General features: G+C 35.1%; 3 protein-coding genes across 4 annotated transcripts; 2 read left to right on the top strand and 1 right to left on the bottom strand.

Annotated features, from left to right (window-relative positions):
- The first annotated feature begins 1,051 nt into the window (after positions 1 to 1,051).
- Positions 1,052 to 1,648, top strand: LOC132310500 (flowering-promoting factor 1-like). Its single transcript, XM_059808670.1, has one exon. The coding sequence runs from the start codon at positions 1,107 to 1,109 to the stop codon at positions 1,431 to 1,433; it is 327 nt and encodes a 108-aa protein (XP_059664653.1). The 5' UTR covers positions 1,052 to 1,106; the 3' UTR covers positions 1,434 to 1,648.
- A 5,265-nt stretch (positions 1,649 to 6,913) lies between these two features.
- LOC132308774 (uncharacterized) lies at positions 6,914 to 15,038 on the top strand. 2 transcript variants are annotated; one of them, XM_059806989.1, is made up of 4 exons: positions 6,914 to 7,053; positions 12,642 to 13,735; positions 14,359 to 14,395; positions 14,653 to 15,038. In XM_059806989.1, the coding sequence occupies exons 2-3, from the start codon at positions 12,816 to 12,818 to the stop codon at positions 14,393 to 14,395; spliced, it is 957 nt and encodes a 318-aa protein (XP_059662972.1). In that variant the 5' UTR covers positions 6,914 to 7,053; positions 12,642 to 12,815; the 3' UTR covers positions 14,653 to 15,038. The 2 variants fall into 2 exon arrangements, with proteins under 2 accessions (XP_059662972.1, XP_059662973.1); XM_059806990.1 differs by having other exon boundaries at positions 6,922 to 7,053; positions 12,715 to 13,735.
- Positions 15,039 to 15,940: 902 nt separating this feature from the next.
- Positions 15,941 to 24,156, bottom strand: LOC132308773 (cytoplasmic 60S subunit biogenesis factor REI1 homolog 1). Its single transcript, XM_059806988.1, has 6 exons — positions 23,975 to 24,156; positions 19,896 to 20,061; positions 17,557 to 18,138; positions 17,302 to 17,471; positions 16,970 to 17,188; positions 15,941 to 16,273 (listed from the first exon to the last, which is right to left on the bottom strand). The coding sequence occupies exons 2-6, from the start codon at positions 19,998 to 20,000 to the stop codon at positions 16,114 to 16,116; spliced, it is 1,236 nt and encodes a 411-aa protein (XP_059662971.1). The 5' UTR covers positions 20,001 to 20,061; positions 23,975 to 24,156; the 3' UTR covers positions 15,941 to 16,113.
- Between the last annotated feature and the right edge of the window lie 1,658 nt (positions 24,157 to 25,814).

The raw sequence follows: 25,814 nt of genomic DNA, 5'->3' as shown, positions 1-25,814 counted from the left end.
TTTCAAAATAAAATAAAAAAATCTCTTTCACACATCAATTTCTTATTTGGAACTTCTTTTTCAATTGAGGTGTGTCATAAGGCACTATAGACCTATGCCAAGTGTTTTTCAGATACTTTTTAAGTCAATGTTGGTTTTTGAGGATAAATATAATTATATCGGACAAACTATAAGCATCCAATAAATTCAATAATTTTGCTGATCGATTTTTGTCACTGATTCTGATTTGTAGCATTAATTAATTGATTATTTATTTTCATCATTCTTTTCTTTTTATTATAATATTAGGTTTATTTTCATCAGGCACAAGAATATCATTTACTACTCTGATTGTCTCTACTAAACGAAAAATATGATAGTGAATAGTAATGTGTTTGATGCTACAAATGATTAAGTTACACTCTTTCCACAAGTCTATATATAGAGAGAGTGTAACTTTTATATATATATATATATATATATATATATATATATATATATATATATATATTCCCTTCTATATCAACAAAAGATGATTGATATTACTATTAATCAGGTACTCTCCATTTCTCTTTCGAGTTTCTAATAACCAGAGAAATCAATTAAAATCCCTTTCTGGTTTACCAAAAAAAAAAAATTCCTATCTGTCATTTTAGTTTCACGTGGACTGCACGTGATGAAAGTGGGGACAATTTTTTTGATAGACAATATGGAAATGCAGTTCCTTTCTCTTCTTCCTTTCCGTTCTCTCTTTCAGTGGGAGTCAATGAAACAGTGTCCCAATATTCCCTGGTGAAGTGTAAAGGAAAGCAGTCCAGTCGGCACAAGATTCTCCTTAACCCAACCCTACAGATGGCACGTGTGCCCTCTTAATAAATAATTATAACCAAACAGGACCCACAAAATCTAGATTCTATACCAAAATCAAACATACTTGTTTTTAACCCTTATTTTTCAACCACTCTTGAGAGTATTTCCCTCTTGTTTTATCTACCCCATGACTTAGTATATATACCCCCTCTCCACCCTCCCTTCCCTTCACCAAACCGTTCCTTCTCCTCCTACACCAATACCCACATTTCAACACACTAACACACACACAAATTCCCCCCAAGAAACTAAAAACAATGTCTGGTGTTTGGATGTTCGATAACAATGGCGTGATTCGCCTTGTTGAAAATCCGGCAGCTCAGAATAATAGCACCAACAAGAAAAAGGCTTTAGTCTACTTACCAACAGGCGAGGTGGTGTCGTCCTACTCCTCCCTCGACCAAATTCTTAGGGGGTTAGGATGGGAGAGGTACCATGGCCATGACCCCCAGTTCCTCCAGTTCCACAAGCAATCTTCCATTGACCTAATTTCTCTTCCTAGAGACTACTCCAAGTTCAACTCCGTTTACATGTATGATATCGTTGTCAAGAACCCCAATGTCTTCCATGTACGTGACATGTAAGCATTGCTAGTTTTACTGTTTTGCTAGCTGCAAATAATATATATATATATGTATGTGTGTGTTGCATGTGTAAGTCTTAATTTCTTCCTTTAGGACATGCATTGGTGTTTAGAGATGGCTGCAGCTCCATTTTTGACACTTTTGATCTTCTTTTCTACTATGTTTATAATGTAATAAAGTGTGTGATCGACGTATTGTAATGCTCTGTATGTTCATCGGTGACTTTGTTTCGAAATAATAATACCATGAAAGTTCTTGTCATCACTTATAGCAAGTCTTGCAATCCACTTGGCAATATCACTCTCTGCCATGTCACTTGGATCAAACCATCACTATGATCACAGCAATAAATTCATACTATCAACCAATTGTGATAATATGAATTTTACGGTTAGCAGAACCCACTCATAAATTTCTCTTCTGCAATAATAAGGTACTATAAAAATTTATTACTGTGATCATAACATGCATGTGTTTGATTGTTTGGTCTTTAAGTTCTTTCAGTTAGCATTTCTCTTATCTAACAATGGCTTAAACAGTTCAATAGTTCACTTTTGGCAGAAGCTAATCTCATGGGAATGTGAATAGTGAAAAAAAAAAAAACAAAAAAACAAAAAATAGGTGTTTGGCTTGATTCCCAGTCAAGCTCATTTCAATTCGTTACGACATGACATGACATTCAAAAAGAGTATCTAAATGATTCACTGATAATAAACATGAAAGAGAGACAGAGACAGAGAGAATCATTTGCACAATCATAGGGAGTACTCTGATAAATGGGTTGATTGAGGATGACTGTAAGAGGTCCACAGGAGATGGGGGTTCACGTGAAGTGAATATAGATGGACAAGTGAAAAGGTGTAGATGTGTCAAGATGGTATGTGTATATTGACATAGTTTAAAGCTGGTGCACGTGGCACATTAGAACAGAGTCATGTGATCACATCTTTTTGCTGTATCAAACATAAAAAGCTTTGAAATGAAAACCAGAAATGACATTGTCGTCCAAACTATTACATGTCCATCAATTGGAGAATCAGGATACTAACAATCAACAACACTATCTAGTGTGGTTCGAGGTTGCAAGTCTATATCTCCCGTGTCAATGGAGTAGATTTACACAACAAAACATAACCTGAATCCATCGGTCCACAATTTAATGGACTTTCTTCAGTTAATTGAGTATGTGAATGCGAAATTGTCAATTTATTAATGGTATAGTATCCTCGATCGTTTGTGGGCATTCACATGTAAAAAAACGTATATCAAGTGGAAACAATTGGTTAAAAATTAAACTGGTTCTACCTTTATATCCAAACAAACACATATATTACCATCATGATTATTTTATTTTATTTTAGATATTTTTATACATTCATCCAAAACATATGGTTAACAATAAGAAAATAACAACATACAAGTCTTTCTAGAAGATGAGGAAGGTTTGATCTCTCAGAGCTGATAGTGAACCCAATGTTTTGATCTCTTAGAGACTAGAGGGTGGCTATTTTGTTTTCCCTTAACTATAATCTCTGCGTAATGTCCTCTGTTTTTGTTTATACTCTGTAGCTAGCTTGGTTGCCAATTAAACTCTGTTTGCTCTGTTTGGCACGTTGTTGGTCGATTCTATCTAGTTTCCTCCAACTATGTTCGCGGATAGGACTCTGATAGTCAATTCTACTGTATTGTCGATTCTGATACCTTTGTTCTATTTATTGTGATCATACAATTATACTCTGTTTACTCAGGTCTGTTTTCTTGTTATAGTACGATTCTACTGTGTACTGTCCTCTGTTTGCCTCTACGTTCTATATTGGCTTCAGTATACATTGTTTCTTATCTTACGCTGATAAGATCATGTTATCAATTTTACTGTGTTTACCCAGGTCTGTTGTCTCTGTTGATAGTACTGTTTTACTCTATTTAATTGACCGTCGTTACGAATAGATTGTTGTTTTCTCTAATATATATATATATATATATATATATATATATATATATACATTAGTTGCTTTAAATAGTTGCTTGTGCTTTAATCTCATATATTATTATTGTGCTACAAAGTGGGACAAATTGCTTTGGATTCACCTTTCACCTTTTGTATTTATAACTTGAAAGGTGAACTTCCAGAATGGTTTAAGTCTTTTTAGAAAGGTATAATAAACCTTTTTTTTAGTAAAGCTACGCTTTTTCTTAGAAAGACATTTTCAAATTGCTCTATTACTGTAGATTAATTTTGTATTTATAACTTGAAAATGATAAATGGTTAAGTTTTATTATAGAGAGATATAAATCTTCTAGTAAATATTTTCAAATGTAAACACCATATTCTAAAAGTTAATATACCATTTTACAAATTAATTTGAAAATATAGTGAATCGTACATTAATTGTGTATATATAAGCAAGGAGTGGGTTCCAAGAGGTAACTTTCTCTGCTACAGATTACATTTCTATGTTGCATGGGCTAATTACTTAGTCCAAGTTTTGAATGAGAAAAAAGAATGGCCTTTAAGTTTATTCCGGGTTCATTTTCATTTGCGGATGTCTTAACAGTGGTTGCTCTGCGCTAGAGTATAATAAATTGAATCCACATAATTGGGCCTTTAGCCCATAAAATCTATGAAAATTATAGGTAAAACACTGTTTAACTAGTTTATTTTATTGTTTTGTGAACCATTCCTCTTGTCTCTATTTCAATTTTGGAATTTATTCAGAAATCAAAATTTTGATTTCAGACTCAAGTTGTTGAGTGCGGTGCTTAGGGCTACAAAATCTTAAACAATTTTCAAAATTAAACTCCTCCTCCCTTTAAAAAAAATTTCTATAAATTTTGCCCTACTTAGAACCACAATTCATAACACACAATCAAAACGCATAAAATTTGAGCATTCACTGTAATATTATAGTGCAAAATCTCTATAGCCGAAAAAGGAAGCACCATATTCACTTTTGCCTGAGTCTATGGAATTACACATGAAATGTCACAGTCGACTTGCATACCTTATCAATAGTCATGCCAAAATTTGTGCCCAACATACAGTCACCTAAACTTCACTATATTGAAGCTAGTTCTCCATCTTCCTCTCTTGTCATCATAATACACCCATTTTCAAGAAACATATAATTATTGCTATTTATAGTGTTGAAATAATGAATGAATAGTTATAAGGAATATTTCCATAAAAATAGAGTTTGGTAAGTCAAAGGCTGGAGTCAAATTTCCATTTTCCAAATAAATGGAATTTTATGAAAGGCTAAGGTGGACACGGAAACTTATTACGAAAAGACCCAACTATCCTTTCTCTCTCTTCATATCTCTTTATGATTGTTTACTTTTTCAGTCAAAGCTTCATTTGCCTGTCTTTATAAATCTCTTCATACCTGAAAGTTTATGATGAACTGAGTCACAAGCAACGATGGAGTGTTCTTACCTGCGACAAGCACGGATTACAAGCAACAATAGGAGTTGTACTATTTGTTAAGTTTGGAGATGATCATATACCATATAAACAGCTTTTCTGTAAATGTTTGCTTTTATTAGTAAATTACAAACACAAACAGTGTTGCTAATTTCTTCTATCTATTAATTTTCCAATCCCTCACCTTCTTTGCATTTTCAACACCAATGGCGTGTGTTTCTTGGAAATCTGATGACCAAATCAAATTATGACAAATGAATTACATAATTCAATTAAAAATCAACAAAATCAAATCAATATATTGATATATATGGCAGTCCATAAATATAGTTCGTACAATAACAAGATATGTATAAATAAAAAGGTAAAACAACTAATCGAGAGAGATGGTACTGTGCATTCATCTTCTCCAATCGAGAGAGATGGGAGTACCATACACATTGCCCACAGACCTAACTGTTGCAAACATATCAAAAACACATGGCGCGTCCCTCTTTCCATCACCGTCCCTGACAACATCTCATGCAACCACACCCACGCTGTTAGACCCAACCATGCTGCTCCGCCGTTGTCCAGACCAGGCTCAGACTCGCGTCTCACTGGTAAGTTTAATCCTTGCTTGTCGTCGGTAAGAACACTCCATCGTCGCCATCATCGTTGCTCTTGACTCAGTTCATCATAAACGTTCAGGTACGAAGAGATTTATAAAGATAGGTAAATGAAGCTTTGACTGAAAGAGCAGACAATCACAAAGAGATATGAAGAGAGAGAAAGGGTAGTTGGGTCATTTCGCAATAAGTTTCCATGTCCACCTCAGCATTTCATAAAACTCCATTTATTTGGAAAATAGAAGTTTGACTCCATCTTTTTGACCTTTGGCTTACAAAACTCCATTTTTATAGAATTATCCCTAGTTATAATGAATCTAAACCATGAAAATTATGACCATCATTTGCATTATAAAGGCCCCACTCGTGAGCAACCAAATACCCTTGAATTTTTTTTATTTTTTTTAATATATAAAAGATATATAACATGTGAATTGGTTCAAATCTTTAGAATAGTAATGTTTAATATTTTTAATATTTTTATCAATTAAAATCATACTAAATTTACTCTTTTTTTATTTATTTATTAATCAACCCAACACAATAACTAATTAATAATATCATTTCTATTAATTTCTTTCTTTTTATCTCTTAACTAATAATATCATACTTTTTTTATTTTTTTCACTATACCAAATATAATCTCAAAGTTTAAGAAACATCCACTAGACTCTATTCTTACCAAAAGTGTCTCTTCTTGGCCTTTTAACCTTAAAGTTACATGCAACTAAAGAGGGTGTTATTCAATGGCAAGTGTGATCAGTATAGGGTACGAGAGAGGACGTTTTCTTTCACTTGCTACTTTTGGAGGAGATAAGATAAACATCAAGTGGGACAACTTGGGATTCTCAAGTGGGCACTTCATGGCCCTTGCACAAATATGAACACTTGTTTTTGTCAATTATACGTGTTCTTTCAAAGACCCTAAAAACACCTCCCCATTCAACAGACTCCAAAAACATAATGATAATAATAAAAAAAAGAAAAAAAAAATAAGACATATTCACTCTCATAATATATATTTTTTATTAATAAAATGACAAGCTGCTAAGATTTAATCGAGAATCCAATCAAATACCATTAAAAATATATAAAGATAATTGAAATCATGTCAAGTTTAACTCTAAACCGATTTTATTATTTTCACTGTAAAGAAAAAAATAATTATCATCAATAATGAAATATTTTTATTTTTTATTAGGTAAATAATTGCACACACAAATGTAAACTCGAACTCGAATTCCTCGTCTTCCTTTCATTATACCATCTGAACAAAGTTATAAAATACTTTTTTATTTTTATTAGACACGTTAAGTCAGATTGTTCTCAAAATATTGCAAAGAAAAAGGAAAATCCGAAGATGGTTTGGTCAAGGTCAGAGAAGAAGGGCCTTTGCGTAAATTCCCGGATGATTGCCTTTTACCATTTTAACCTTCAATCTCTGTATGAAAATGAAGAAAGAAGAATAAGACTTCTCACATTTTACCTACTACGCTTCTCTCTGACCTCCAAATTTGGGAGATGTTTTCTTCGCCCCAATACGATCACTGACTCTTTCTCTCTTTACGTTCTCTGTAATTTCACTGACCAGGTTCGATTCTCTCTCTCTGAAATGATCGGTCCATCAATATCTCTGCTGCGTCTCAAGTTTGCTAGTTGACTTTTACTTTTTTTCAACTATGAAGGGTTTGATTGATTTCCTGATATTTTTATATATTCCATTAATAATTTTCAATGCATTTTGTGAGATATAACCGATACTCGTGTTTAGTGTAGATTTGCACCTTCCCCGGAAATTTCAGTCCTTTGTACACATGAGCAATTTTATTTTTTATATCTTTATATTCTCATACATAATATGGCATATTGAATTGTATGAATTGATCTAGTTCAGATGATAGGTTATAGTTTAAAAAGTCCAATTTGCTGCAAAGGGTTCTTATTTTTATTAAAAATATGTTCTTGTTTCTAATTACTTCCGAATTCCGATATGGCATTGGTACTTTTTAAGGAAATAATAATTATTATAATGGTAATAATGATAGTTCTTAGGATTTGGATTTAAAATGAAAGAGAGAAATGAGATAAATTTAAGTTTTCGTACTGGAACCTATGTGGAATCGACTCTGAATGTTGATTGATGAAAAAACCAGGAAATGAGAAAAAAAAGTAGAGGTTTTCATTTATTGTTTCATCATATTAGTTTATGGAAGTGGTAAAAGACGTAAACTTTTATGGAAGTGGTAAAATATGTAAACTTACTTCCGTTCCATTATACGGTTGTTTTTAGATTCGTTGACATGAAGTTTTAGTTTCTCATGTTATGGCCAAGTTGCCGTTCTTGACAAAAGGATGCTAGAAGGGGCTGATTTGTTGCAAACCTGAACTTCACTTTTGTTGGAGCAAAGTGGATGCAGTTCAAACTCGAACCTGCCTTCTCTCTTGTGAATTGATGTTTTCTTGTCAACATTGAAAACTGATAAATAATTTAAAATATATATATTTTGTTTCATTTACAGCCTTCTTTCAGATGCAATTCAAACTCGAATCTGCCTTCTCTCTTGTGAAACATTGTTTACATGCCCTTGTTTTCATGCTCAAAGCATTGAAAACTGAAGAAAATTGTTTCGTTTACAGCCTCCTCCTTGCAGATAAAAGAAACGTAAAATTCATAGATGTCAATTGGTTTTGGTTCAAGAGATGAGTGTTTCTAAGGGGTGTGCTCCCCCCCCCCCCCCCCCCCCCCCCCCCCGCGGCGGTAAGGCAATTCATATTATAAACAAATATATATATAGATTAATGAGGGCATGCTCACAGATACAGACTAAAGCCAGCAGAAGGCTAGAAATCTATTCTACAACTCAAATAAACATCACAAGGTGCTGAAACTATACCATGTATCACCTCAATTAGGAACACTAGTTTGCCTTGAGGATGGTTTCCTTAATTCGGCGGCTCAATGACTCTTTGTGTGATTATGTCTCTCTCTTCCAGACAACAACTAATAACTCGTCTTGACAGAAGTCCCTCAAAGCTGGAGAGGTGTTTACATTCTTAAAACCTAAATATCTTTCCCTTATATCTCTAGAGATATCATGTTTAAGCTTCCCTTATATGCATTGTTGAAATTTTGCTTGCTACTTAAAAAAAAAAAAATTATGTTGCTCCTCTCAGGCCACATATGATATACAATAACAGTTAGGAAGAATTTCTTCTTAAGTTATGGGAAGAATTCCCTCCGAACTTAGCACTAGCCCGCCCTAAATTATCAGCTCACTTTCTCATTCCTCCGTGCATATGATGATTGTTAAGAAGCCAATATCACCAGTCTTTGGTGATTGAGAGTAGCCGCAATGATGTGACTGCATCTCGATTCTGCAGAATACACTATCTACTCTGCTTAAAATTTCCTTCTCGTTGGGCACATATGTGAGGAAAGCTAATGAACATAAAAAATAGTGACTAGGTATAGCTTTATTGAAGCAAAGGTGCAGAGGAGATGAGACGAAGTAACTGGGAAGATGTCTCTCGAGTCACCCAAGAAAAGCTAATAAAAATGTACTATGTGAGGATGGAATCCATCTGATGGTGTCTTCTCTATAGACCTTTATTTTACCACCATGACTAAGGGCTATAAGAAGAATAGAAATTAGAAAACGAAAAGCTTCTATCTTCAATCTAGTTTTATGATTCATTCGATCCAAATAGATTTTCATTTTAAAATCATAATCCATATGCGCCACATCAAAGTTGCTTCATTTTAATCAACAACTTTTCATATGCCTACCTCCTCAGAAGTTGGGTTACACATCACGGCCAAGCAATATTCCTTTGGGACTTCTTAGCTTAGCCTTGACCAATTTCAATAAAATCAAGTGAAGCTCCATTTCTTTTTTTTGAAGGATAAGACTTCATAACATAACCACCCCTATATTGCAGGTTGAATATAGGTGAGCTTCACTTTAGACCAAGAGCTTTCCTTGAAAAGGTTTTTAGGGCTTCACTGGATTAAAATTGTTGGGTTCCGCTCCATATCAACCATGAGAGTTTGGACTTCTAACTCAGGGGCAGCCACGAGGAACACTCTGTAAGTCCTTTGAAAAATTGGCATCCAAATCACTGGGTTGGGGTTCTAAATAAGTCAATTTAGGTCGCTAGAAAGAAAAAAAAAAAAAAAAGAAAAGAAAAAAAAAAAAAAAAAAGGGTTCCCCAAATTGAAGCCAGCTTTGCTTATTAACCAGATGCGATGTCAGGCAAGTTTTTAATTGAGTCGAGCTTTTGCAGTTTCGTTTTAAACAATCTTAAAATGATTGTTAACTCATCAAATCAAGTTCAAGCTGAACTTAGTAATTAAGAGGTTTTAAAATATGACCCATTATCTCATGAGTCGATCTCAATAGAACTAACAATTAAGCCAATCACAAGCGAAGCTTGAGCTTGGTTTGTCTTATATTCTTATACTGGGTTATCCCATGACCCAATTTCTATAGTTTGGATATTGAAATTAGGCAACATTTTTGCTACATGCTGCCTCAACTAACATATACTAGTGTTCCCTTGTCTAAAATTTAGTCACAATGTGGAGTTTCGGCATATCCCCAGAGTTGCAATCGAAATGGAGTTGATTCCAGTGAGCTCCTGGCTGTTCAAGCTCATAATTATTGAGCTATGCTCAAGCTTGAGCTGAGCCTAAAAATAAATATTTTTGCATGCCAAGCTTAAGCTTAGCTCGTTAGGTTCATTTAGTCAATTTCTCAAGTTCAAAGTTAATCTCATTCTCAAGCTCAACTCAAGTTTGAGAATCAGTTACAATTCCTAACTTGTCCTAATGAACAATGCCTATTCATGAAGCTTAACATTATGCTATGTTTGGTTGGAGGGAAAGATTGAGGAGGGATGGATGAGAGGAGGGACGGATGAAGCTTTTCGCAAAGGGAAGAGAGGGAGGAAGCAAGGAGGGATGAAGCATCCCTCCTTTCTTCATGTTTTTCTATCCGTCCAATTTTGAGGGGAAGGGAGGAGAGAGAAAATTAATAAGTACCTACCATATACAATTTCCAATTTTAACCTTTAAAAAAAAATTTAAATGGATATCTACCTTTTATTATTTTATACAGTGAGGGTATATTGGTAAAAAATATATAAAAATTCTATTTCCTTTCTTTCCAACCAAACAAAAAAAAAAAAAAACTATCACCCCATCCATCCTTCTACTATCCATTCTATTAAACCAAACAAAAAATGGGGGAGACTCCTTCCCTTCCATAGGGATTCCTCATCCATCCCTCCCTTTATCTATTCCATCCATTTTTCCATCCCTCCAACCAAACGAAGCATTATTCATCAGTATGTTCACAGGCTAACAAATCGACTTAAAGGATGTTCAGTCTCAACTTATTTAATAACCAAGTCTAAAAATGCATTTCAATCTCAGGTTTTTACTTAATACATGATCACAAGTGGAATCTTTAACAATTCAAGTCTAACCTGTTCTTGAACAGATTGAAGCTCTATCTTTTTTATAGTATACCTAGCCTTCAATGGCCGTGTTGGAAGCTAGGGCTTCTAATCTTCAGTACTTTTTTTTTTTTTCCCATAACCGATACCTGATAACCTCCAGTTTATGTGAATTAAGCGCTTAATGGATCAAAACGAATTCCTAGATAGTGAAACTTTCGTATCTATTGACCGTAACTCTTAAGATAGTCCTTTCCAAATGTTGGAGCATCCCGTTATCTCCTTTTAAGGTTGATGATCATTTACTTTATCTTGCTATAGTTCATAATTCTGTTAATCTTTAATCAAAGATATTTATATATATATGTATATCCTATTATATCAAGCCTACATCTTTGTTATTCACTTTGAAGTGTTTAGTACGTCTTCTCCAAATCATGCTGCTCTATCCTGAACAGATTGAAGCTCTATCTTTTTTAGTATTTAATAACCAAGTCTAAAAATGCATTTCAATCTCAGGTTTTTACTTAATACATGATCACAAGTGGAATCTTTAACAATTCAAGTCCAACCTGTTCTTGAACAGATTGAAGCTCTATCTTTTTTATAGTACACCTAGCCTTCAATGGCCGTGTTGGAAGCTAGGGCTTCTAATCTTCAATACTTTTTATTTTTCCCATAACCAATACCTGATAACCTCCAGTTTATGTGAATTAAGCGCTTAATGGATGGATCAAAACGAATTCCTAGATAGTGAAACTTTTGTATCTATTGACTGCAACTCTTAAGAAGTCCTTTCCAAATATTGGGGCATCCCATTATCTCCTTTTAAGGTTGATGATCATTTACTTTGTCTTGCTATAGTTCATAATTCTGTTAATCTTTAATCAAAGATATTTATATATGTGTATATCCTGTTATATCAAGCCAACATCTTTGTTATTCACTTTGAAGTGTTTAGTACGTCTTCTCCAAATCATGCTGCATGATGTGAGCATCCGATGGGTAAAACAATTAAAAAAAAAAATGAATGGAAGAAGAACAACATGAGAAAATACAACACACACACACCCCAGTTGGCTTAATGAATGAAAACAGATTCCTAGATAGTGAAACTCTTGTATCTATAGACCGTAACTCTTAAGATAGTCCTTTACAAATATTGGAGCTTCCCATTATCTCCTTTTAAGGTTGATGATCATTTACTTTATCTTACTATAGTTTATACTTCTGTTAATCTTTAATCAAAGATATTTATATGTATATCCTATTATATCAAGCCAACATCTTTGTTATTCACTTTGAAGTATTTGCTACAGCTTCTCCAAAACATGCTGCATGACGTGAGCATCCAATGGGTAAAACAATTAAATAAATAAATAAATGGATGGAAGAACAACAACATGAAACACTGCATCCAAACAAGACTTTTGGCGATAACCTGCTATAGAATTGTAGCTTTAGATCTTTTCTTGATTGATAGCACCTCTGACCTTTTCTTTGAAATTAAAATCTTATGAATGCAGATTCTTTTACATAAATTTCCTATTTGCAGCATTTCTTGGTGAACTAAGTTTTCTTTGATACTAAAAAAAGAGTCCTTTTGCTTAGTTAATTGTGTTATCTCCTGAAATGTGTTAAAAAGTATAGGGGGGTTTTTGTTTCTTCAACCACTGTCTTTTCCACCTGATTCCATTGATGAGTTTTCTTAACCATGTGCAGCTTTCTCTGATTATTGTGATGTGCTAGATCAAATGCTGCTACTATTTTGATCTGACCAATCTATGTCTTCTAGTTAGTTCGTGCCATGTACTTTGTCGTGTTCGCCAATATCATCATATTCTGACCGAAGAAGAGGAAGGTGTATGTTGCATGCTTATGGATTGTTAATTGTAAATGTTTTTCATGGCATTTGAAACTTTTTGTGAAAGAGGCCTCCAACCCAACACTTCGAATATGGAGGAGGGTCAGTTAAACACCAATTGGGAAGACGTAATTTGTCCTATATGCTTAGATTTTCCCCATAATAGTGTACTCCTCCAATGCTCGTCTTATGACAAAGGATGTCGACCCTTCGTGTGTGACACAGACCATTTGCACTCAAATTGTCTGGACCGTTTTAAAAGTGCACATGGGATGTCTTCTGGGTCACAATCACCTTCAACTTCTGCGGCGCCCCCCACAGGAAACATCCACCAAATGCTTCCAGAAGCTAATGGCAAGCCATCTTGTCCCTTGTGTAGAGGTGAAGTTACTGGATGGATCGTTGTTGGTAAGGCTCGTCTTCATTTGGATGTAAAGAGGCGTTGTTGTGAAGAGAAACGATGTGCATTTATGGGCAACTACTTGGAACTTCAGAAACATGCTCAACTAGAGCATCCCCATGCACACCCTTCAAAAATTGATCCTGCTCGGCAGCTTGACTGGGAGAATTTCCAGCAATCCTCTGAGATCATAGATGTTTTGAGCACTATCCATTCAGAAAACCCTCGTGGAGTGGTTTTGGGAGACTATGTGATTGAATATGGGGATGATGACACTGGAGATGAGTTTGAGGACTTCCCTGGTGATGAAGGCAACTGGTGGACATCTTGTATCTTGTACCAGGTATTTGATAATTTTAGGACTTCTAGGAACAGAAGAAGGTCAAGAGCTGGTGATTCAAGAAGAGGAAGTCGCCATCCGAATTATGATACTTCCGTTTCTGACGACAGTTCTGTGACATCTTTAGAATTTGCAGAGTACAGAGTTGACGAGACTGACGATGAGTATGTGAATAGACATGGCCACTCGAGGGGGAGAGCTGGTCATCGCAGGTCAGTAGAAGTTTGTGTGTGGACATGTCCGTGTTATATATCACTCAATATTTACTCCTTTTTTTTTTTTTTTTTTTCCCCCCTTTGGAATATGTTGGTTTATTCAATATGTTGGTAATTTTCAGTGGGTAAGGTTCCTGACAACAATTTATCATGATTTATAACCTAGTGGTAATTCCTTACCTTCCAAAATAGAAGGTTTAGAGTTCAAGTCCCCATAAGGGCAAAGTGGGTGCATGAGTTTCTTGCGATGGTTAAAAAAAAGGGAAAAAAAGGAGGAGGTTCCAGTCAACAATTTGATTTATTTTGCCACATATATTTGCTTTTATAATAGAAATATATTAACTGGAATTGTTATAATCCAAGATCAATTCTCCATTATGCAGTGAATAATACAAGTATTATTGTCAAATTCTGTTGTTGCCAATTGGATTCATAATAGTACTGTGATTATTTTAATAACTACTCTCGTACACTAAAAGTGATAGTGAGCAGTGATATGTTTTTCATCTTTGTGAAGGCTTGTTGAAGGCAGATTTGGTTTTTTGAATATAATAAGTAGTTCTTATTTCTTGCATTCACACCAATCTTCTGATTTCTGCATACCTTTTTGTAATTAACAGTTCTCGAAGACGGCGCTCCCGCTTCCATGACAATTAGGTATGCACAGTCCGTGGATTCCCTGCACTTGTTGCAGGCTTTATTTTACTGTACAATGGCATCTTTGATGCTCCTATGTTGGATACAAATATTTAATCACATTTTTGACGTCTTGTATTACCCCTATATTTAAATGGAATTCAGTTATTCGAGTTCAAGTTACAATGTAGCAGTTGCACTCTTTAATGGTTTAGTTTAAACTTTCTAAGTCTGGCTATATATATATTTATATATATAATGGTCTCTTATATTGCTAGATGAACATGAATACAAGTGGAGTGAAGCTGTGGATAAGAAGATGACTCGGAGATGCTGATCCATTGAAAGTGGAAAGCATAGGCCTTCTTGCTGCAGCTCATGTTAGTGTCCAAAACATGTAAAGCTACCACCATCAGATCTATATATGCGATGATAATTTTTTTTTCCCCTATTTTTGGGGTAAATTTTAGGTAGACTTTATCTTTCAAGATTACCATAGCACCATATGGTGGTGGTTTTTTTTTTTTTGAGGTTTAATGTGGCTATTTTGTTATTTAGATTTCTAGCATCAAGTATATAGAACTTTAAAGACATGGGAAAAACTTCATACCTTTGGATGTCCTGTTCATTTGATAAATAACTAACTAGTTTGTGTTTCCTAAAATCAGAATTGAAGTTGATACTATTTACTAATATTCGCTGATTCTGTTGACATGGCAACTGATTGATTATGAAGAAATGGAATGACATGGATTTTGTACGTGTATATGATCATCACTGGGGAATTCAAGAAAACATTGAATCACTTATAATTTTCAAGTTGTCTCTCACTCTTCCGTAGCACTGTGTGTGTTCTAAGATTGCCCTGCGCTCATCAACTCTATTGTGAATGAGTTGGCAACTTGGCATATCTTAATTTGCATATTAGTTGGGAAGTGTTAAATTCTGAATTGTTCAGGATTCTGAAATGTCATGAGCAGCATTTGTTAATAATCACAGTTAAGGTCACCCAAACTTGGTCCTGTGAGGTGGGAAAAAAAAAAAATCTCTCCATCTCTTTTTGTCACGCTTTTCAAATTTCCGGCTAGTCTTTTGTTGGTTCCTTTGGATAAGAAAAATGTGAAGAAAGGTTATACAAATAACTGGTGGCACCGCATTAGACTGAGGCTAGCAACCAATAACCATGTTCCTTCAAGACCCAAAGGCTATCGAGTTGAGTCTAGCAAACAGCATTACGCAGCATTAGAACTTGCAGTGGATTTTGAACTAAAGATGCTCATCTTTTGAAATCTGATGGTGCCCGCGCACTTCAGTTCCATCCCCGCAAGGAACCAACAGTATAACTTGGGACGTTGCATCTGAGTATCACTTAATTAGAAGAGGCAAATGTTGCATGCTTCGATGCTACCCAACCATACCCCAACGCAATCTAGTTACTGCATGCAGAATCCGACAATGCTACCCAGATCTCAACTGGAAAATAAAATTTAAATGATCCGACAACGCGTGCACTTCAACTAAGACAAGAAAATAAAAAGACTGGACAAAATGAAATCGACTCCCACATAAAGGAAAGAGATGGGTGAACCCTTATTTTTTACTTTTATGACACATTACTGTTGAAAGGAAAATTTCACAAACATTAATGAAGGAATACAAACAAACTAAACAATGTCTGGAGATGAAAGGTTTTATCGTGAAGAGACGAAATAGCTAAAAAAACAATTAACTTTGAAGGATTAATATGGGACATTATTGGGGAGGTTGCGGATGACATTACTCTTCATGCCAATCTTAGAGCGCATGACCTCCACCCCCGACTTATTCATCTGCTTCATCACCTTCATCCGAACCATCTGCTCTCTTGACTGCACCGTTGCCAGCCCCATGCTCCTATACCTGAAATGAAAACATAATTTTTCCGTCACATTACAGTTTTATTTTATATGGTCTTTTTAAAAATATTTTAATACTAAAAATATCACGGTATTAAACTGACGAGTCAAACTATGAATTGTAGTGTTAGAGATGAAAAAGAAGAAAGAAATATCCCCATCTTTTTGCCAAAATTGAGTACGGAGGGATAAATAATAGAACTATTAGTTTAGAGAAACTCTAATGTAAGAAGTTTTAACATGTATAAGAATATAAATATATATAAAATTTATCGTTAGTAAAATTTGGAAATACTATAGACATGTTACAATACATTCATAAATACCAAGGTCTTAAAAAGAACCTCTAAAAAACATATATAAGAGCAACCATACTTTATAGGACAAAATAATTCACCGATAAGAAACAATAGATATATAAAATGAGTGTGGCCGAAATTTAGTACGGTAACAAATTATTAAAGTTAGGAATGAACTGGCTAGGATGAATTGGCCATGTGTGGCAAAGAAGAGTTGCATGGTTCTAATTGAAAAATGCTAGGGAAATGTGAATTGTTATTTAACTAAAGTTAAACTTTCTCTAAACAGGATACGTGTGGCCAACTCCATATGGCTGAGACAAATGTTTACTGAGGAGCTGAGTTCGTTGGGGTTTGTGTGGGGACAACATTTCTAAATGCTTTGGAGATCAGAAGTAAACCTTGAGGCTAATGCAGCAGTGATGGCAATATCATTTGTAGGTGATGGTCGCGGCTTTTGACGATAATACCGCATATATTCCCGGGATCCAAGTGCTTTCATTGATATCCCATCATCAGTTCTCCTGGTTATAACGAGCTCAGACCCACCACTTCCAAGTTCAACAGTGTTGCTCAAATCATCGGATGCAATCAGCTGCTTCCCATCTGCATCCACATAGCTACAAAAGAAAGCAACCCGCCTTATACATATTGACATAGCAACAACTGGTGATCATATAGATATTACTTAATAAGATAAACCTCACTTAATAAGAAAAACAAAAATAAAAACCTGCTGCTATAATCATAAAAGTCTTCCAACTCTGCTTCCTCGTCATCACCACCATCACCATAATGCACTTTGCAATGACTTTTTGCAGTCATATGCTTCCTAACCGCGTCCAAGCTGTTGAAAGGATGACATCTATCATTGCAGTACAAACACATGAAATCCCTTTTAACCTGGGGGAAAAAATGAGACCAGTTAAACAGACTTGTATGAAGAAAAAATAAAATAAATACCATCAGCATGAAAATAACTTATTACCTTCAGGCCAAGATAAGTTAGGAGGCCCTTTGGATCCTTCAGATACTCAACATCGGGTATGAAGAACCCATGCTGCTTGTGCATGTGAACCATACAGCTTTCTATTGTATCATGCTCTAGATCACACACAAAGCAACAGGATGGATCCAGCTCTTCTTCATCATCATCATCGTCATCATCCATGTCATCATTAGTGGCAAGCCCATTGACATTCAAATGAGTCAAAGAATCAGTTGCTTCACCAATCAAATCTTCCTCTGGGTCAACCTCCTCCCACTCATCACTTCCTTCACTGTCTTCATTTTCTTGCTCTCTTTGTTGGGGAGGCTGATTTGAAACACGGCGAGGGAGTGGCTTGATTATTGCATTCCCCTCATCTGGATGCCTTGTCCCTTGGGAAGCCCGAAGTATGTGACTTCGTGAATTTAGATGCTGCGCATGAGCCTTGGAACTTCTATATCCTTTTCCACAAAGGCCACAACTATAGAGCATTGGGGTCTCACTTAACTTTTTTTTCTCTTCAGAAAGTGCAGATTGTCTACCTAGAAACAGTGCCTCTGTCACTCCTGGGACTCCAGCAACCTGACCATGAAAATAATAATGAAGAGATAAATTGTTAAACAATGCAAGTTCATCAAATGCTATCTATTGCAGCAATGAAACCACATTTACATCTTTGTTTACCACTGATATTGCCAATACGGCAATCCAAGTCCTCTAGCTTGCTGATATGAAGACCAATATTGATATCTTAAGCACAGCCACAACCCACAATAATGGTTTACAGTCACAACCAAGTATATAAAATCTGGACTTCAATCTTTTATCTTCAAGTTCGTCAATAATTTATGATTGGCACAAAATATATTTGTCTAATAAAATGACATCCAATAACTGTTGCCTCTTTTGGCTACATTAAATTTGAAGCGAAAGAAACGGAAGGCCATATCACACTGCTTTATCATGGTGACTTAGAAAGGAAAAAAACATTGCAACAACCAAAAAGACCTGTTCACTTAACATGAAGCATATATCACAAAAACTATTTTGGAAATCAACACCATAAAAGTATTCTATTTTGGTCATTAACAAATAATTATTTCTTGGAATTGATCCTTAAAAAATAAAAAATAAAAATACAAATAAAAGAATTATCATTTAGATCATTTTATATATGTCACAGGTTAATATACCTAAATGATTGAGATTAGAAATAGTACAGCACCATTTTATCATCATGAACCCCATTGATGATCTGGTTCAAGATTCCTATATAAACACACAACATGCACACACACACACACTATCAACTATAAGACTCAACTCAAAATCCACTCACCCTTTTCAATGTCATGTAACTACTGTGCTAAACGGCTTTGCCAAGTTCAATGCATTTGGTAAGTTCAAGTCTTCAATATTTATATTTTACAGAATATTAGATGGATATCACTTTCCAAGACTTGTAATGTGAACATAATCAGTTCCATTTTTATGTACGCTATCCATTTTCTGCCGCAATGGAGCTTATTTTTTCTTCTCATCTCAGAAAGTTCAATTTTCAACAGCAATATTTTCCGAAAAAGCTTGTTCTGTAAAAAGAAAATTCAGGTCCAGAGACACTTTGAACCCCCATAAATTAATAGATGAGTTGTGACTTATGATACAGAATTATCTGTTGGATAAATAGACTCTTTTTGAAACAAATTTTCAAGAAATATTTTTGATTGAAATATAGACCTTAAAACACATAAACCAATTTCATTATCAAAATTCATGTTTAATATGCAAAAAAACGCGAGTCAGTAGCCACAGTCGTTGCTGTTAATAACACGATAGCATTCTCGTTCTCTTTTATGATACTACTTCAATAATGATTTTTCTTTTTCTACTCTCTTGAAAGGAAGTACACCTAAATATGTATATAATGAGTCCCCAAAAACATAAAAATTTATTTTCATTGTAAAAATTCAAGAAACTGTTTTCCTCTGAAACAAATAGAACTTATCAACGTAAAGGCAGGAACTGTACAGATAATAAATATGACCAGTAAACTCAAAACGATGAGACATAATAGATTATAAAATAATTCAAATACCAATAACAACCCTCCGTTTGTTTGCTAAGAAAACAGAGGAAAACAAAATGATATTGTAAAAAATTGTATGATATTCGTGGATCTAATCTTTGGAGACATGTAAAACTCAGCTCAAATAATGGGTATTCCAATTATATGAATACAAATGAACCCTAAACCTGGCACACCCAAAAGAAACCCTAAATTAAACCACAAAGAAGATGTGTTGATGTGCGTGTATATACAGAGAGAGAGATAACCAGACCTTGCGTTTAAGGTTGTAACGGTGCCATTCGGACTTGTAATGGAGCTTCTGCTCTGAATCGTCTTGAAATTCTTTGTTGCAGGCGTTGCAGGTCAATCCAGGCATTTCTCTTCTTCTTGTTTGATTCAATAATCTTAATTCAATTTAGAGACAGCAAGGGCGGATCCTGGAATTGTCAATGGGGTGGGCTAATATTAAACATAAATTTAATAACAAAATTTAAGCAAAAAAAGTTTTATAACATAATCTAGATAAATATTTGAATTCAAATATTACAAAATATCTATCTAAGTTGTGCTCGAAGGGTTTGTAAAGACTCAAATTCGTTGATAGACTCCAATATGTTGTGCTGATTTCTTTAAATTTCCATAAAGCATGGCGCATTTTCTATGTGGTGAAGATTGAAGTCCCATGTGTTTCAAGAATACACAATTATCTCCATCATTAACTCTCTTCCAATTGTAATATCCACCATCAATAAGTAAAAAACGACTCATCGTTGTATTTCTCTCTTCAAAGAGAAAGCATGGAAAACAATATGCTTTATCTTTTGAAGGAGAATACTCTAGCCAAGGAAAATGTTTGAACCATTCGTGCTTAAATTGCTTTCCATTCCAAAATTTAGGATAATTGGAAAGTTCAGGTTGATAAGGTCCTAAATTGATATAAGCTTATCTAATCTCATCCCTTTGATTCACCGGGTATTCATGTATTTGAATACGTAACCCGGGATCTCTTTCAATATAAGTGGAGTGGAGTGAGGTTGCTTGGGTTCAATAACTTGAGGTAGGGCGGGAGGTTGTGAATCAAGATCATTGTCAATGTTAAATGCACTAGGTATATCCATTTGTTTGAACTGGGGCTGTAACTCGGGAGGGTTTGAGGTCTAACTTGAGCCCAACCCACCGTATGAAATACTAAACCCAAACCCAACCCTAACCCTATCCTCAACCTTAACTACTCAACCAGAGCCCAACCCAACCTTCTACTTTTAAATTTGGGCTTGCAAGTCGGGCTTAGATTTCGTGTAAAAACTTCGGATTAGTTCGGGTTACTCATATGGCTAATCTTCACATCGAAAATTTAATATGATATTGAATTAGTTTTAGATTAAATTACTCTTAAACAAAAAAAGTTCAAAGACATTTTGTACATTTTTAATAAATTACATACAATAAGTTAAGATTTAACAAAAGACATAGTTGTTAAAGGCGCCGGAGGCGCGCGCCTGAGGCGCAAGGCGCCTCCAGGCGCCACCATGTCGCCTCCAATGGCTTAAGGCGCTGGGGTTGAATAGGGCGGCCGCCTTTGTATAACAGGCGCAAGGCCATAGGCGGGCGCGCCTCTTGAAACAGGGAATTTTTTATAGTTGTTTTGTTATTTTTTCAGTTTTGTATTCTTTATTATTTGTTTATTAATTGTTTATTATTACTTTTTATTTGTTTATTACACATCTTACGAGTTACAAAACGAAAAAATAAAAAGAAAACCAAAAGCAAAAGTGGAAAGAGACAGATCTGCCGGCAGCGAAGACGATATCTGCGAAGCTCTCGAATCTGCCGGCTCTCTCAGTCTCGGTCCTCTCATATCTGCCGGCTCTCTCAGTCTCGGTCCTCTCATATCTGCTGGTCAGTTCTCCTTCTCTCTCTCCTTCTTTCCTCCTCTCCTCCTTTTCTCTCTTCTTCTTCTCTCTTCTCTTCTCACCGAATCTCTGTCAGATTTTTTTTTTTTTTTCTCTCTTCTTTTCTTCTTCTTCTTCTTCTTCTTCTTTTCTTCTTCTCTCTTCTCCTCCTCCTTCTCTCTCTTCTTCTTCTCTCTTCTCTTCTCTCGTCAGAATGTCAGATTTTTTTTTTTCCTCTCTTCTTCTTCTTTTCTTCTTCTTCTCCTCCTCCTCTCTCTTCTTCTTCTCTCTTCTCTCCTCAGAATGTCAGATTTTTTTTTTCTTTTTCTTCTTCTTCTTCTTCTTCTTCTTCTTCTCCTTCTTCTCTCGGCTCTCTCTTCTTTCAGTTCTTTGAGTTCTTTCCTTTTGCTTTTGGCAGATTTTTTTTATTTATTTTTATGCTTGTCTAGAATCTCGATGATGTTGGTCCTCTGTTTTTTTGAGGGTTTTTGCGTAGTTGTTATTTCTGTAGATTAGTGCCTTACTGCCTTGCATGTGTTTGGTGATGCGCCTGATTGATTTTGTTTACTCCTTATTAAAACAGATAATAGAGATATACCTAATCAATCAATCATGGTGCTTATAGAAAATTAGATTGATTTGATTTGAAAATATAGCACATCCTTGATCAGTTGATCCTTGTGGTTTTTGCAAGATAAATTCATAATTTCTATTTAATGCATCCAAACATGGTGCTTGCAACTTGCAAAAACGTTTTTATTCGTACTTAAATCGTGCTTAATCAAAATTAGATTTGATTTGACTTAAAAGTAGTAATAGCACATCCATGTGATTTTTGCAAGATGAACTCAAATTTTCTAGCATCCAAACATTATTACAATCTTTATCTATACTATTGCATCTTTAATACTTTATTAGGTGGGTTTTGTTTTGTTTTTTTTCAACGTGCGCCTTACTTCAGTCGGGCGCGCGCCTCGCCTTGCGCCTCAGGCTCCAGGAGGCATTTGCGCTTTTGTGCGCCTTGAGGCTTTAACAACTATAACAAAAGAAGTTGAAAAGAAAAAAGATAATGATAGTTTAAATAATATATATAATATATTTTAAAGTAAAAATATATATGAAAATAATATTATAATTCGGGTTCGAGTTGACTCGGGTTGCTAGCACTTCAACCCAAGTCCAACCATAATTCAATTCGGATTGAGATTTTTCAACCCAAGCCCAACCCTAATTGTAAAAATAATTGCCAAAACTCGTAACAAATCGAATTGGGCTCAGGTTAGGTTCGGGTTTCCCAACCCAAGTTGCATCCCTAGTTTGAACCATTCACACTTAAATTGCTTTCCATTCCAAAATTTAGGATAATTGGAAAGTTCAGGTTGATAAGGCCCTAAATTGATATAAGCTCGTCTAATCTCATCCCTTCGATTCACCGAGTATTCATGTATTTGAATACGTAACCCGAGATCTCTTTCAATATAAGTAGAGTGAGGTTGCTTGGGTTCAACAACTTGAGGTATGGTGGGAGGTTGTGAATCGAGATCATTGTCAATGTTAGATGCACTGGGTATATCCATTTTCGATTGATCATCCTCACTCATTTGGCTTCTCTTTTGATAGAATGAGAGAATAGACATACTTTTCACTTTCTTGTTTGAAGGTAGATGTTGAACCATTGTTATTTTTAACCTAATAAAATTAAAGAATGAGTTAAATTAAAAATACATAAATCAAACTAAATTGCTAATATTCTAGATATAAGCATTTATCAATAAAAATAGAACGAAAAACTCAAATATTCAAATACTCCAAATTTGAGGAATTTTAATCGGTAGCCTAAATTAATTGAGGAAATGGTTCTTGTATGTGCTTGAGAATGCAAATTACAAAACCGGACAATTAAGAGTCCTAAGAAGAGTGTCCTGCTAGCATGTGAAAGAAGATCACAATTACCATAACACGGATGGAGAATCAAACGGAAACAATAATAACTAAGCATTGCCGATCATACAATTAATATAATATAAAATATATATATATATCTAAAATCAAGCAGTTTGGTCGAATGATCTCCTGGATGGAGTTTTCACTGGAGTTTTGTGTTATTGTGGTTTTTTTTTTTTTTTTTTTTTGAGCCAATTACCCCTTTCTTGATTTCAGGATGAGGAATCAACCTTAGTAGCAGTGATTGATTGATCATTGCTACAGAAGACTTCTGTGCAAATCAATAGAAAAAACTATTAACTTTTGTTTTGTGAAGTATGCGCATAATTTAGAGATAACCCACTAGAAGGGATCCTTAATTTTCGTAGGATTGAATGTGAAAATGCAAAAAAATTATGAGGAAAAGGGGTATGGTTGCTGATGTTGTGAGATTGGAGTGGACTTAGGGAGACGAAAAAAAAAAAAAAGATCGATTAATGCAAAAGGAGAGAGAAGAGAGAGAGGATGAACATACCTTGTCACGGTGTCACCTGAGAGGCTGAACCTGAGGCGATAGCAGAGGCTGCGTCCTGCGGAGTGTCGAAGCAGATTGTGTCGTCCGAAAAACTTGCCCTAAATTTGAGAGAGAGAGAGAGACGATTGAAGGGTGCGAGGCGCCTCTATATGAATGGAAGGAGATTGAGAGAGAAGGAGAAAATACGACGTCTTGTAGTCGGTGAAGACCCACCTCACCAGTTGCGCATGCGCCGAGTTAAGGCGTGACCCGGGTCCATTAACCATTTTTTTACCCGATCCATATATCTTTCAATAACATCGCTATATCATACTGTATATTAGGGCTGCAAGTTGGACCGGCTCAACCCAATCCAAACTCAACCCAACCTCAACTCGAATCGGGTTGGTTTGGGTCAATCCGAATTGTATCCAACATGGGTTATGATAAAACCCAGCCCGAATATTTTCGGATCGAGTTGACGGGTTGGGTTTTTAAAAATAATAATAATTTTTTTTTCGAAAATTTATATATATTATATAAATATATATATATATATTTGATTATATTATTATTAAAAAACAACAAAATTTTAGAGCAAATCATTTCAACCTCCACAATCGCAGGTCTTATTCTCAACTCTCTCTCTCTGCAACTGTAAACTACAAAATCTACAAGAATCATAAGTTCAAAACCCATATACTTTCAGATCTCAGTGTTAATTTTATTTATTTATTTTAAAATCCAGATGTGGTTCCTCCAAATCACCACCACCACTCGCCAGAATCTGATGCCAACTGCAGAGCTCTTCCTCCGTCGCCACCCGAAGAAGAAACCGTCAAAGAAGTACTCTCCGAGACACCCATTATGAAACCACCCATTTCTACACAGATCGAACCCACCAACAACAAGCTGCCTAAAGTCGATGAAGCCAAGATCTACCCAATGGTTGTGATTAAACCAACAAATGATATCATCTCTGAGGTTTCAGACTTATACAGTTTCAGAGAGAGTTTCTTGACGACGACGGTGACCGATAAAGGAGATGACGACGGAGAAGTGAACCATAGAGTCGAGAGGTCCCCTAAGAAGGTCTCAAAGAGACGGCCATCTGGCGAAATCGCCGGAGTGAGGGAGAGGAAACCCAAATCTCCGGCGAGGAGGCAGGCGCCATCGCTGAAAAGAAGCAACATTGCCGGATGAGTCCCTTTTTCATGTTGGGGACGGCGGCAGAGAGAGAAAGAGAAAAAAGGGAGAGGAGAGAGAAAGGAGAGAAAAAAAATAAATAAATAAAAATAATAATTAATTTTGGGTTTTAGATTGGGTTCGGGTTGAGCCTGAGCCCAACCCGAATATGTCTGGGTTTTAACAAAACCCAACCTGAACATGAACATGAACCTGATTTGTGAATTGTATGTCCAGATTTCAAAATTTCTGGGTTGGGATTGGGCTGAGTTGGGTTAACCCGCCCAAGTTACAGCCCTACTCTATATAGAGCAATAAAATTAATCAACACTTTTTATATAGATTGTTAGTCATTTTTTAAACTCACCAATATCATTTCTTTTTAACACAAAATAACTCGAATCTTATTTTTAGTTTCTATATTTAATTTTCCCATTACCACCTACTATAACAATAAAAGGTAATTATCAAAATAAAAATAAAAACTTTTGAAAGAAAATTAATATTAATATATATTACAAAAATTTTGTTTTTCTTTTATATGTTTATTTTAAAGAAAAACAATACCCGTATCTTTCAATTTTACAACAACAGTATGATATTATAGCCTTGTTTTTTAAGAAACATCTTCTTGTTATATTGTTCAAAATTGTTGTTCTTGGTATTCAATATTGTG

This window comes from Cornus florida, unplaced genomic scaffold (genome assembly GCF_030987335.1).
Source record: "Cornus florida cultivar Cherokee Brave unplaced genomic scaffold, ASM3098733v1 CherokeeBrave_3.0.0_Hap2_Chr05, whole genome shotgun sequence".
In the NCBI taxonomy this organism is placed as follows: domain Eukaryota; kingdom Viridiplantae; phylum Streptophyta; class Magnoliopsida; order Cornales; family Cornaceae; genus Cornus; species Cornus florida.
Note: the sequence above shows the minus strand (reverse complement) of the source record. Positions and strands in the feature narration are given on the sequence as shown.